Raw genomic sequence first — 13,757 nt, 5'->3', positions numbered from 1 at the left:
GTATCACAAATGTTAACAATTAAGCATTTTTAACAGTACAATAAGCTGTATATGGAATGTTGTAAGAATTATGTATTATTACTCTTTTCCAGCAAATCATGAATTACATACATTGTCTTTACCATGAACTATGGTTATTAGACATTTTGGCCTTGAAGTGCACATGTGACTCTCTTTGAATCATGAAATGAATATTAACAAAATATATCTAAAATAATATATATTGAATTACATTAGGTGCACACTATACAGTATAATACTATACGGAATATGCAGGTGTTCTAACAAAACATCCTACCCGAAAAACTTCCGGTTATGGCGGCTCAGTGAACAGTCGGGTCAATTCAGTCCTCTGATATATTATGAAATTTAGTCACGAGTGAGACCCTATTAATAGCTTTTGTGAAACAGACGTTTTCTAGGGCAGCAAGATGACGACGCCAAGAACATGTGGAGCAGGAAAACATGAATAGAAACTGACCAACAGCCCAAGACACCCTAAAGTGTCGCCCCCTGGCTAGCAATGAGCCAGAGCTAATGCTAGCAATGGCGGCTAACGACACATTGGAGCCACCCTCTTGGTTCTCCACTGAAATGCAAAAGTGGTGAACACTAATTGTTTTCCACTTTATTTTGGTTAATACTTAACTTTTTCTGTTTCTAACCCTAATTAGAAGTTATAGAGTTAAGAGTTATAGTTTGTAACCCCCGATAGATGGGTGTAAATATTCTCAAACAGTTGATAAATATTCTTCAAACAGTTGACAAGTGATTGTGGATACATATTCACGCACTCTTGAATTATTTCTTAAAAACAAAAAACCCCAAAAATTCCATCACAATCACAAGTCTAATACTTTCTTTGGCTGAATAGAATCTCGTGCGGAGACAAGGTTTCGGAGAATGCGTAAGTTCTGAATTTACCAATCTCCAGCAGGTGGATCGTTCCCACTGACCTCACTCTGTTGTGTAGCAGGTAGAGATGTACTTTCTTGCGCCTCAGTGAGGTGATGGTGGTTTCATCTTATTGTCTGTCCATCATCAGATCTGGTATGATAGCTGCGTGACGTTTCTGTAAGCTGAATGACTGCGGCTGGTTTCCATTGGCCATTTTCTTGCTGGAGTCGGATTGTTGCTCCAGTGTGCAGTCGTGGTAAAGGTCTGGCAGCTCTGTCGTAGTGTTTCTTCTGTCTGCGCTGATATTCTGCCCTTGTTTCTAGCACAATGTTCTGTGGGGTTAGTTGGGGCTGCATTTGCTTTGCTGTTGTTGGTAGAATGGAGCGTAGTCTGCGGCTCATTAGGATTTGAGCTGGTGATTTCAGTCCATCGACGGGAGTGTTCCTATAGTCCAGTAGGCTGGGGTAGGGATATTTTCCATCCTCCTTGGCTTTGTGAGGATCCACTTGGCAGTTTGAACAGTCTTTTCTGCTAAGCCGTTGCTCTGTGTAACTTGGGCTTGATGTTGTATGTTGAAATCCACAGAATTCTGTACATTCTGGAATTCATTGGAACTGTAGCATGGTCCATCGTCACGACAAATTCACATTTGGGTCTGAAGCATGAACAACAAGACAATTTTAAATAAGGCACTCATCCTGTTGATGATGAAACCTTTGCCACAGTAAACGTCTCTATGTTGACAAATATTTCACTTCTTGGTGTAATGGATATTACATTGGCAGTGATGATATCTTATTGACATCTAAAGGTGTGAACTACTAATATTTGAGGACTGAGAAAAGTGATACTCTAGCAGTTATGTTTATTGTCAGTTTCATGATTGTATGCATTTATTATTGATGAGTGTAGTTGGCAGAGACAGTGTGGTGCTGTGTGGTTGCAGCAGAGTTTGCTGGAGCTGCGCATACTGACATTGGCATGATATTTGTCCTTCTCTGTCTCTGTAGACGATGCAGGAAACACAAGCTATCATCCTCCGCCGCGCACTCAGGAAGTCCTGATTAACCAGCAGGTGGTCAAGCTCAAGTACTGCTTCACATGTAGGATGTTCCGGCCTCCACGCACCTCCCACTGCAGCTTGTGTGACAACTGTGTGGGTGAGCAGCACACACACCAGCAACGTAACATCAACATCAACAACCATATGTAATAAATAATAGCTTCATGTGGGCCACAGTGATCATTATAACCTCACTCGGCAACACACAATCTATTCCTCTACATTTAGTTCTTCTCTGGTGCACTTCTCCTTCAGAGCGATTCGACCATCACTGCCCCTGGGTGGGCAACTGTGTCGGGAAACGCAACTACCGCTTCTTCTACACCTTTATTGTGCTGCTCTCCTTCCTGACGGCGTTCATCTTTGGATGTGTGACCACACATCTGGCACTGAGTAGGTCTTCAGGCTCCACACTAAGCCTATATTCTTATAGAGATGCTTTCATTTGAAAACAGTATTTTCAAACATGTCACTTTCAGCTCTGTAACACTCAAAAACAGATTTGTTCTTTCACACTCCCACTTGTGATCTTTGTATGCCGTTACAAACCAGCCATGGTACACCGACTCTCTCTCTTGTCTTCTCAATCCTTTGTATTTCTCACTCCCTGTCACTGTCACGAGAGTGCCAGCTGTTTTCCACGCCTCTATTCAATGAAGGCCCGTCCTCCTCTGCCTGTGATTGGCTGACTAGTACAGGCAGGATGTCCCTTTCACTGAGTAGCGTGTAGAAACGGTAGAAACCATAGAAACACTGTGAGAAAAGATCCAGGTCTGGGTCTGGACCCGGGCCGCTGCCATATTATTCAATTATTGTTCATTTGAGAAGAAACATTTTCTTACATATTGTTGTTACACTACTGTTGTACAATTAATTTCTTGTTTCTGTACAAATTAAAATCATATTCCAGGTTAGTAACATTTAAGGAAAATAGTTTGTCCATGTTTATCTCTTAGTATGAGACACATCACATTTACTCCATTCAATTCAATTCAATTTTATTTGTATAGCACCAAATCATAACATACATTATCTCAAGGCACTGTACATAGACAACATCAAGGAGAGCAGAGAACCCCAACAGTTCACACAATGAGCAAACACTAGGCATCAGTGGAGAGAAAAAACTCCCTCTTAACAGAAGAAGAAATCTCTGACAGAACCAGGCTCAGAGATGTTCGGTAATCTGCCTCGACTGGTTGGGGTGAAAGGAAAATGGGGGACAGCGGAGAGGTGGGGGAAAGAAAGGGGGAGAGAAAGGACAAGAGGGAGATGAGGTAGAGACAGAAGAGAGAGAGAGACCAGGAGCAGATACACAACAACTATATCAAGTTTATACAGTCGACTTTTAATTATAACACAATAATAATGGTGATGATATGTATGATATGGATAGCCTCGAAAACTGGATCTGGATCCTGCAACCTGCAAGATGAGAATACAGAGAGAGAGAGAGAGGGAAGGAAGGAAAGACACAAACTAGGGAGAGAAAGAGACAAGGTTAATGACATATAAAAAGTCATAATCATATCCTGAGTGTGAGAGAGTGAATGTGCGTGTACCACAGGAAAATCCCCCAGCAGTTTAGTTCTATAGCAGCATAACTAAGAGATGGTCCAGGTTTCCCTGAACCAGCTCTAACTATAAGCTTTATCAAAAAGGAAAGTTTTAAGTCTAACTTTAAATACAGAGAGAGGCTCCGCCTCCCGAACTGTCATTGGAAGCTGGTTCCACAGGAGAGGAGGAGCCTGCTAACTGAAGGCTCTGCCTCCCATTCGGCTGTTATAGACTCTGGGAACCACAAGTAAATCTGTATTTTGTGACCTAAGACGTCTGTTAGGGTGATAAGCTAAGACTAGGTCTTTCAGGTATGAAGGGGCGTGACCATTAAGTGCTTTGTACGTGAGGAGGAGGATTTTAAATTGAATTCTAAACTGTGGGTGGAGCCAGTGTAGAGAAGCTAACACTGGAGTTATATGGTCTCTCTTTCTAGTTCCTGTCAGAACTCGTGCTGCAGCATTTTGAATGAACTGAAGGGTTCTAACAGACTTGTTGGAACATCCTGATAATAAGGAGTTACAGTAATCTAATCTAGATTAACAAAAGCATGAACTAGTTTTTCAGCATCCTGTAAAGACAGAATGTTTCTAATTTTCATAATGTTCCGCAGGTGGAAGAAGGCTGTTCTGGAAATGAGTTTTATATGTGAATCAAATGACATTTCCTGGTCAAAAGTAACTCCAAGGTTCCTCACAGTGGAACTGGAAGCCATGGTGATGTCATCTAAAGTGACAATGTAATCAGAAAGTTTTTCTCTGAGGTGTTTAGGGCCGAGTATAATGACCTCAGTTTTTTCTGAGTTTAAAAGTAGAAAGTTACAGGTCATCCAGGACTTAATGTCTCTGAGACATTCCTGGAGTTGAACAACCTGATTTATTTCATCCGGCCTCATTGATAAATATAGCTGTGTGTCATCTGCATAACAATGAAAGTGTATGTTATGCTTTCTAATAATGTTCCCTAGAGGAAGCATATATAAGGTAAAAAGTATAGGCCCAAGCACTGAGCCTTGTGGAACTCCACAATTAACTTTTGTTTGTAGTGAGGCTTTATCATTAACGTGAACAAACTGGAATCTATCAGATAAGTATGATTTAAATCAGCAGAGGGCAGCACCTGTGATACCAAGAGTCTGCTCCAATCTCTGCAGTAGAATATCATGATCAATGGTGTCAAATGCAGCACTAAGATCTAACAGGACAAGTAAAGAAACTAGACCATTATCTGACGCCAAGAGAAGATCATTACTAACTTTAACTAGTGCTGTTTCTGTGCTATGGTTTAATCTAAAACCTGACTGAAAATCTTCAAACAGGCCATTAATGCACAAATATTCACATCATTGATTAGCAACTGCCTTTTCTAAGATTTTAGAAACAAAGGGAAGATTAGATATAGGTCGGTAATTAGCTAAAATATCTGGGTCAAGGGTCGCTTTTTTTAGAAGGGGTTTAATAACTGCTACTTTAAACGTTTGGGGCACATCTCCAGTTAATAAGGATAGATTAATTTGAGTTAAGATAGAGTTGTTAATTAAAGGAAACACATCTTTAAACAGTTTGGTGGGGATAGGATCTAACTGACAGGTTGATGGCTTAGATGATGAAACTAATGATGTTAACTCAGGGAGATCTATAGGGGAGAAACTGTCTAACTGTGCACCTGGTGCTTCTAAAGCTCTTGTACTAGAAGATGAGTCAGTCCCAATATGAGGGAGCAGATGATCCATTTTTTCTCTAATTGATGTTATTTTATTCACAAAGACGTTGATAAAGTCATCACTGCTCAGTGTTAAAGGAATAGATGGTTCAGTGGAGCTGTGGCTCTGTGTCAGCCTGGCTACAGTGCTGAAAACAAACCTATGATTATTCTTATTTTCTTCAATTAGAGAAGAATAATAGGCAACTCTAGCTTTGTGTAGGGCTTTTTTGTAAGCTACAAAACCATCTTTCCAGGCTATATGAAGTTCCTCTAGGTTACTGGAACGCCATTTTCTTTCTAATCTACATAACGTCTGTTTAAGAGCACGAGTATTGGAGTTAAACCATGGTGCTCGTCTCATCTGATTCACCACTTTCTTTTTCAGAGGGGCAACACAATCTAATGTAGTACGCAGTGAGGCTGCTGTACTATCAACAAGGTTATCTATGAGGGCGGGAGTAAAATCACAAAAGGTACCTTCAGATGTACTGACATATGGCACCGAGTTAAATAAAGGTTGCACTGTCTCTTTGAATGTATTCATATTATTATCAGACAGTATTTCTTATTTATGTTATTGTAGTTCAGTGTTGAATAAAACCTATTGATTCCAACAGTGAGTTAAATGCGCAGCTAAGACTATCACGGTCAACATCTACATGGATGTTGAAATCCCCTACAATTATGATTTGATCTGTTTTAAGCACTAACTCAGATAAGAACTCAGAGAACTCTGATAGGAACTCTGAATAAGGTGCAGGCGGATGATAAACTGTGACTATTATAATTGGTTTCTGTGATTTACAACTAGGATGAGATAGATTAAGAATAAGGCTTTCAAACGATGAATATCCTGGTCAGTCTGTGTGGTGCTGAGAGGGGAAAACTTGTTTGAGGTGTGAACAGGTTGGTGGTGGACAGGACTCTTAGGCTTAACACTACAGTCACCCAGCTGCCCTGTTTGTCTCCCGGCTGCACGGGAGCTGCTGAGGGAGCTAATGCTATGTGGTCCGCACCGACTACTGGGGACTGGCTAACTGATTTAGCTTCTATGGTGCGGTGCCGAGTTTCTACTTCGCTAAGCCTCGCCTCCACCCTAGCCAGCAAGCTACACTTTTTACAAGTACTTTTATCGCTAAAGGAGGCAGAGGAGTAGCTAAACATGTGGCACACAACACAGGACAGAGCAGGAGAAGGAGAGGGAGAAGCCATCGCTGCTAAGCTAACTTTACGCTAGCAAAGTTACATGAAATATTTACAAAACTCCATCAAAAACTTCTAAACTGGTACATCACACACTTTTTATGTTATAGCTTGTGCTATCATTAGCTGCAGTAACTCAATTTGCATTTTTATTTTATTGATATGGGGGGTGGAGTGGCTCAGTGGTTGAGACCGGTACCCTGTGTGCAAAAGACTTCATGGTTGCAAGTTCAACTCCACCCTTGGCAGGTTGTACTCAATTCCCTTGTAAGTCCCTTTGGATAAAAGTGTCTGCTAAATGACATGTAATGTAACGTAATCTACATCACTCAGTTGGCTTCACTGATTTAAGTTGCTCAATTTATATTGTGTCATTTCATGAAATAAATAGTTACTTTTATTCACTTAAAGGGACACTCTGTGTCTTTTGGGCATGTATAATGTGACATTACTTCTACTTAAAGGCGCACATTTATTGTCTTTTCCCTGTTTTGAAAATGATTCCCTGATTCAATAACATTCAAAAAAATCATTTTTGTTTTCAAACTTAAAGTGACAAAGACAGAGTGGTAGTGTGGACAGCAGAGTGGATGTAGCCTCACACAGCAGCTGTTTTGTTCAGTATGTTTTCTTCTCTTTCAGTGGCTCAGGATGGAAAGGGTCTGGTGTTTGCTCTGCAGGAGAGTCCAGGAAGATATCCTTTTACTCATCAATGCATTTAAAAAAAGCTTCATTGTTTCTCCTCCCCTCACATGTACTAATGTTCTCCTTAATGCAACCTTTCACTGCAGTGGAGCTCGTCATATGTTTTTTCTCAGTCTGGTCCATCTTGGGCCTTTCAGGCTTCCATACATACTTAGTGGCTTCTAACCTGACCACAAATGAAGATGTGAGTAATGCTACAATATTTGCACTTGTTTTTTTATGGCATTTGTATAATTCAAATAATCTCACCTTATCACCTTTAAGAAATGTGTAAATAAACATGTAAAACTGTAATACCATATAATTTAACATAAGACGTACTGTAGCTGTGTTTTAGTCGCTGTTTACATTTGGAGCTTCTTTGTAGTGCTAGTAATGTTGTTATAAGTGAACATAAACCCTTTATTGATTTATGAAGTTTAAAAAACAAAACAAAACAAAAAAGCATGTGTGTGTGTCTGTGTGTGTGTGTGTGTGTGTGTGTGTTTTCCAGATCAAAGGCTCCTGGTCAGGGAAGAGTGGACAAGACGTCACAAACCCATACAGTCATAAAAACATCCTCATCAACTGTTGCTCTGTGCTCTGTGGACCCATGCCACCAAGGTTGGTCTCACATTCTGGGATTGGAATGGTTCATTCTTGAAATTCAGCCATGTGAGCATCTGGTCTTGACTTTGAAAAAGTCCCTGTGTGACATGAACTCTCTGACTGGCTGCCACCAGGTGGTGAACATGGACAATTACATTCAAACTCAAATGACCTGGGGGACAATGAGTGTCCACTAGAGGGAAAAATACACATCCGTTTATTACAGGATGGGCAATATGAGCTTAGAATTATAACACAATGTTCTTTCATGATATCACGATGACAGTATTTGGTGATATTTCACAGCATTTCAAAGTAAGGGTGTTTGTAAGGCACAGACGCCGGTGACATGAGTGTACATGCATCAAAAACACAATTTATGAAGAACAATGACATTTTACAGCCAGAGGCAGCGCTCCATCTCTCTCCCCCTCACAGCTCTGAACAACAAAGTCATATATAGTGTGTGTGTGTGTGTGCATTCAGGATTAACTGTACGTGAGATGATAAGACACTTTCCTTTCTTCTGTTCTCTTTTAGTTTAATCGACAGGCGAGGCTTCCTGCCTGCAGATGAATCTGCCCAGACAGGTGGAGCGGACATCGACGTCCCATCTGTGGCTGTTAAAAGCGAGATAACCATGGTAAGAGGATCCACAACATGGATTATAAAGTGCAGTTAAATTAGAGATACGGTGCATAGTGGGATAAATGTCCTTAGATTTTACACCAGATGTGATTTAGGTCCAGGCTGTTGCTGGGGTCGTGACCCCTGAACACCTAGAGATGTGTTGTAGAGTCGAATGGCAAGTTCCTGAGTCTGTTTGTCAGCAGCCTGGTGCTGAATACCAGGTTTTTTTCTGCTTCCTAAATGTGAATATTTTCTGATTTCTTCGTTCCATAGAACAGAGAGATCATTACAAGTGAATCATTTGAGAACATCATCATTTTCAGATGTCACAAAAATCCTCTCTACCTTTAGCTGCTGTTTCTCTCTGTTACATACAGGAGAGTAGCTGCTGTTTGCACCAGTAATTGTATGCATGTGTGCAGAATAAGCTGAAAGCCAGTTGAGGGTGTAATGCTTATTATGTGTCACATATTATGTGTCACATTTGAACTCCATCAGTACATTTCCTTACGTTCTTTGTGATATTCCTTGTTGCCCACCCTCTTTTTTGATAATGTTTTGTCACACATTACAAATGGAAATCGTTCCCATTGTTCGTTGTTTCTGTTGTTAAGGTCCAACTGTCCCTAGTATCAGTCCACTCAGCAGTCTGTCATGTCTGTACTGTCCTGACTCTGCGGTGTCATGTACTCGCTGATTAACCACATTTAGAAGAGGAAAAAGCAAAGTTTGATCATTATACACATTATAGCTTATGGTCACTTTAGAAAAATACAACTTTCACAACTTTTTTTTTTTTTTAGTCATTAAGGCAGTATACAGTATGTATGTATGTGTATATATAATATGTATGTATGTGTATATATACAGTATGTATGCATGTGTATATACAGTGTGTATGTATGTGTATAAATAATATGTATGTGTATATACAGTATGTATACATGTGTATATATAATATGTATGTATGTGTGTATATAGTTTGTATGTATATATACAGGCCTTACATATGCATGTGTATATATAATAATAATATGTATGTGTATATAGTAATAATAATATGTATGTGTGTGTATATATACAGTATGTATGTATGTGTATATATACAGTATGTATGCATGTGTATATATAATATGTGTATATGTGTATATATATAGTATGTATGTGTATATACTGTGTGTATGTATGTGTATAAATAATATGTATGTGTATATACAGTATGTATACATGTGTATATATAGTTTGTATGTATATATACAGTATGTATGCATGTGTATATATAATATGTATGTATGTGTATATATAGTATGTATGTGTATATACAGTATGTATGTATGTGTATAAATAATATGTATGTGTATATACAGTATGTATGTATATATACAGTATGTATGTATATATACAGTATGTATGCATGTGTATATATAATATGTATGTATGTGTATATATAGTATGTATGTATATATACAGTATGTATGCATGTGTATATATAATATGTGTGTATGTGTATATATAGTATGTATGTGTATATACAGTGTGTATGTATGTGTATATACAGTATGTATACATGTGTATATATAATATGTATGTATGTGTATATATAGTATGTATGTGTATATACAGTATGTATGCATGTGTATATACAGTATGTATGTGTATATACAGTATGCATTTATGTATGTGTATATATAATATGTATGTGTATATACAGTAGGTATGTATGTGTATATACTGTTTGTATGTGTATATATAGTATGTTTGTATGTGTATATACAGTTTGTATGTGTATATATAGTAATATGTATGTATATACAGTATGTATATATGTGTATATATAGTATGTGTGTATGTGTATATACAGTATGTATGTATGTGTATATATAGTATGTGTGTATGTGTATATACAGTTTGTATGTGTATATATAGTACGCATGTATGTGTATATACAGTATGTATGTATGTGTATATATAGTATGTGTACAGTGTGTATGTATGTATGTGTAGTATGTATGTATGTGTATATACAGTATGTATGTATGTGTATATATAATATGTATGTATGTGTATATACAGTATGTATTTGTATATATAATATGTATGTGTATATACAGTTTGTATGTATATACATGTATGTATGTGTATATATAGTGTATCAGTATGTATATGTGTATGTATGTATATATATATATAGTATGTATGTATGTGTATATATAGTATGTATGTATGTGTATATATATTATGTATGTATGTGTATATATAATATGTATGTATGTGTATATACAATATGTATGTATGTGTATATATAATATGTATGTATGTGTATATACAATATGTATGTATGTGTATATATAATATGTATGTATGTGTACAGTATATCAGTATATACAGTGCTTAACAAATGTATTAGATCATCACCTAATGTAAGGTTTCTGCCCTAAATCAACAGTTTCTGTAATGGTTAATACACCAGTATGAAATGGGCAACGCTAAAATATTATTATTATTGTTATCCATGGATTTTCAAATGTATGGTTTTACAAAAAACAACAACATATATGTGACCATAAAAATAGTAAAACATTAATACATATATATAACATAGTTATTTACTTGCATTGTTTTAGTGGTGAACTGTTGATGCGTGATTCATTTGTGACTTCTCAGAGAAGCCAGGTGAGTTCAGTTTGAGGAAGCACCTTCAGATACACTCATGATTCATGTCAAAAAACAGAAAAACAGAACAGAAGACACTTAACCCCAAACTGCCCATGGCAGAGATGGTAGATTGTGTAAATAGTGTGTCAGGCCACCATGACATTTGTTTCCAGTGTGACCCGGCTCTCTTAAACCTGGAGTGGAACCCTAACTAATGCTCCTGTGTTTGTTCTATTTCATGGAGCTGCCCTACAACATTTGCTATGTAATAAAAAGTGTCTTTGAAATGTCCACATGCTGAGAGCAGCTCGACAGATCTGCTCCTCTGGATATCATCTGTAGATTTGACTCGTGCGTACAGACCGCAACAATTGCAGACAATATCTAGAGCAACATCTGCGACCTGATCACCTCCAGATGATCTCTGAAACAATTGTAGGCATGCACCGATACCACTCTTTGTGTATATTGACTTATATTTGTGTACTTCATAATACCATTACAGCAAAAAATAAATAAAAATACACACTTATATACTATTTTTGCTGTGGCAGAGCGAGGACTATTCCTTATGTTTGCTGTTTATTGTGTTGTGTTGGTTCTTTGGATGTTTTCTCCACCTCCTCGTGGTCACAGTCACAGCACAGGACAGTCTGCTCTGCTTCTGTCATAACTGCTGATCTTACCAAGTATTTCCAAACTGATGACAATCTGTGGCATAAAACTCGCTGCTGTTGCTGCAGTCGCTGAAACGACTCATCTTGTTACCTCTGTGTTTTCTGTCTCGTGCCTTGATCCCCAGTGCACACGGGGACCTAAAGGTCTGCTGGAGTCAGCCTTTCTCCCTCCGTTCCTGTCCACCCCGTGTCCTCGGGAGAAACATCGGGAGAAAGATCAGACAGCTCCAACAGACAACAACCCTGCAGTGAACTCTGACCTCTCACTCTCTCAGCTCTCCATGAGCTGTGAGGACCAGGGGAACACCTCTCCTTCACATCACACCAAGACTCCATCAAAGACAAAGTAAAGGGGCTTTCCATGTTTCCTTCCCTGTCTCCTTTACATCTCTGGATGTTGCCAGCTTCTGCGCTTTGCACTGAATAACCAACATGTTTGATTTTTGCATGCTACTGTATAAAACAGTGTAAGTCATTGAGTGAGGGTGTAACAGTCACAAAGATGTGTTATTAAGTCTGACTCATTCACAGACAGCAGAATGAAGGAGAGTCAACAAAGCAAATGTGTGTTTGTTAAAGAAGGAAAAGCACATGAAATGATGAAATGTTTAAGATGGTGGCACTAGCATACGCAATAGAGCCATACACGTCTGTCAGTGATTCTGATATAAAAGAAGAATTTAACAGCAGTCTCAAAGGGAAAGTCTGTCACAAATATGTAGGGCCGGGCAATATATCAATATTATATCAATATGTTATCAATGTATTAATATTATATCAATATATCAATATGTTATCAATGTATTAATATTATATCAATTTATCAATATTACATCAATATTACATCAGTTTATCAATATTATATCAATATTACATCAATATATCAATATTATTCAATTCAATGTTATTTGTATAGCGCCAAATCATAACATACATTATCTCAAGGCATTGTACATAGACAACATCAAGGAGAGCAGAGAAACACAACAGTTCACACAATGAGCAAACACTAGGCATCAGTGGAGAGAAGAAGAAATCTCTGGCAGAACCAGGCTCAGAGATGTGCGGTCATCTGCCTCGACCGGTTGGGGTGAAAGGAAAAATGGGGGACAGTGGAGAGGTGGGAGACAGAAAATGGGGGGAGAGAAAGGACAAGAGGGAAAGACAGAAGAGAGAGAGAGACCAGGAGCAGATACACAACAACTGTATCAGTTTACAAGTTTATACAGTTAATGATATCGACTTTTTAATTATAGCCCAATAATAATGGTGATGATAAGTATTATATGGATAGCCTCGAAAACTGGATCTGGATCCTGCAACCTGCAAGATGAGAATACAGAGAGAGAGAGAGAGGGAAGGAAGGAAAGACACAAACTAGGGAGAGAAAGAGACAAGGTTAATGACATATAAAAAGTTATAATCATATCCTGAGTGTGAGAGAGTGAATGTGCGTGTACCACAGGAAAATCCCCCAGCAGTTTAGTTCTATAGCAGCATAACTAAGAGATGGTCCAGGTTTCCCTGAACCAGCTCTAACTATAAGCTTTATCAAAAAGGAAAGTTTTAAGTTTAACTTTAAATACAGAGAGAGGCTCCGCCTCCCGAACTGTCATTGGAAGCTGGTTCCACGGGAGAGGAGGAGCCTGCTAACTGAAGGCTCCGCCTCCCATTCTGCTCTTACAGACTCTGGGAACCACAAGTAAACCTGTATTTTGTGACCTAAGTGGTCACTGGAGTTATATGGTCTCTCTTTCTAGTTCCTGTCAAAACTCGTGCTGCAGCATTTTGAATGAACTGAAGGGTTCAATTTATCAATATTATATCAATATCGTGATAATTACTTAAAAATATTTATGAAATACACTAAACATTATGAATGAAATGTTATTCAAAATACATGGATGACTCAAGTCTTTCATTTTAAGCATAATTATTTGTGTTAAAGCAGAATTTGACCATATTTATAGTCAATGTAATTGTTTATAATCCTTCATTTAACATTAAAAAGCCAAAGATCTGTTTTTTTTTTTAAAAATACCAAAGAAATATAAATATATAAAAATATAAATGTGAAA

At 38.0% G+C, this 13,757-nt stretch overlaps 1 protein-coding gene across 1 annotated transcript; it reads left to right on the top strand.

Moving 5' to 3' along the window:
• Window positions 1–903: 903 nt before the first annotated feature.
• Window positions 904–12,433, top strand: LOC122762649 (palmitoyltransferase ZDHHC18-B-like). Its single transcript, XM_044017838.1, has 8 exons — window positions 904–907; window positions 1,908–2,057; window positions 2,216–2,353; window positions 7,067–7,118; window positions 7,211–7,313; window positions 7,623–7,732; window positions 8,258–8,360; window positions 11,805–12,433. The coding sequence occupies exons 1-8, from the start codon at window positions 904–906 to the stop codon at window positions 12,027–12,029; spliced, it is 885 nt and encodes a 294-aa protein (XP_043873773.1). The 3' UTR covers window positions 12,030–12,433.
• Window positions 12,434–13,757: the final 1,324 nt, after the last annotated feature.

The sequence above is a fragment of the Solea senegalensis genome, unplaced genomic scaffold (assembly GCF_019176455.1).
Source record: "Solea senegalensis isolate Sse05_10M unplaced genomic scaffold, IFAPA_SoseM_1 scf7180000015900, whole genome shotgun sequence".
NCBI classification, from domain to species: domain Eukaryota; kingdom Metazoa; phylum Chordata; class Actinopteri; order Pleuronectiformes; family Soleidae; genus Solea; species Solea senegalensis.
This window is presented reverse-complemented; position numbering and strand designations above follow the sequence as displayed.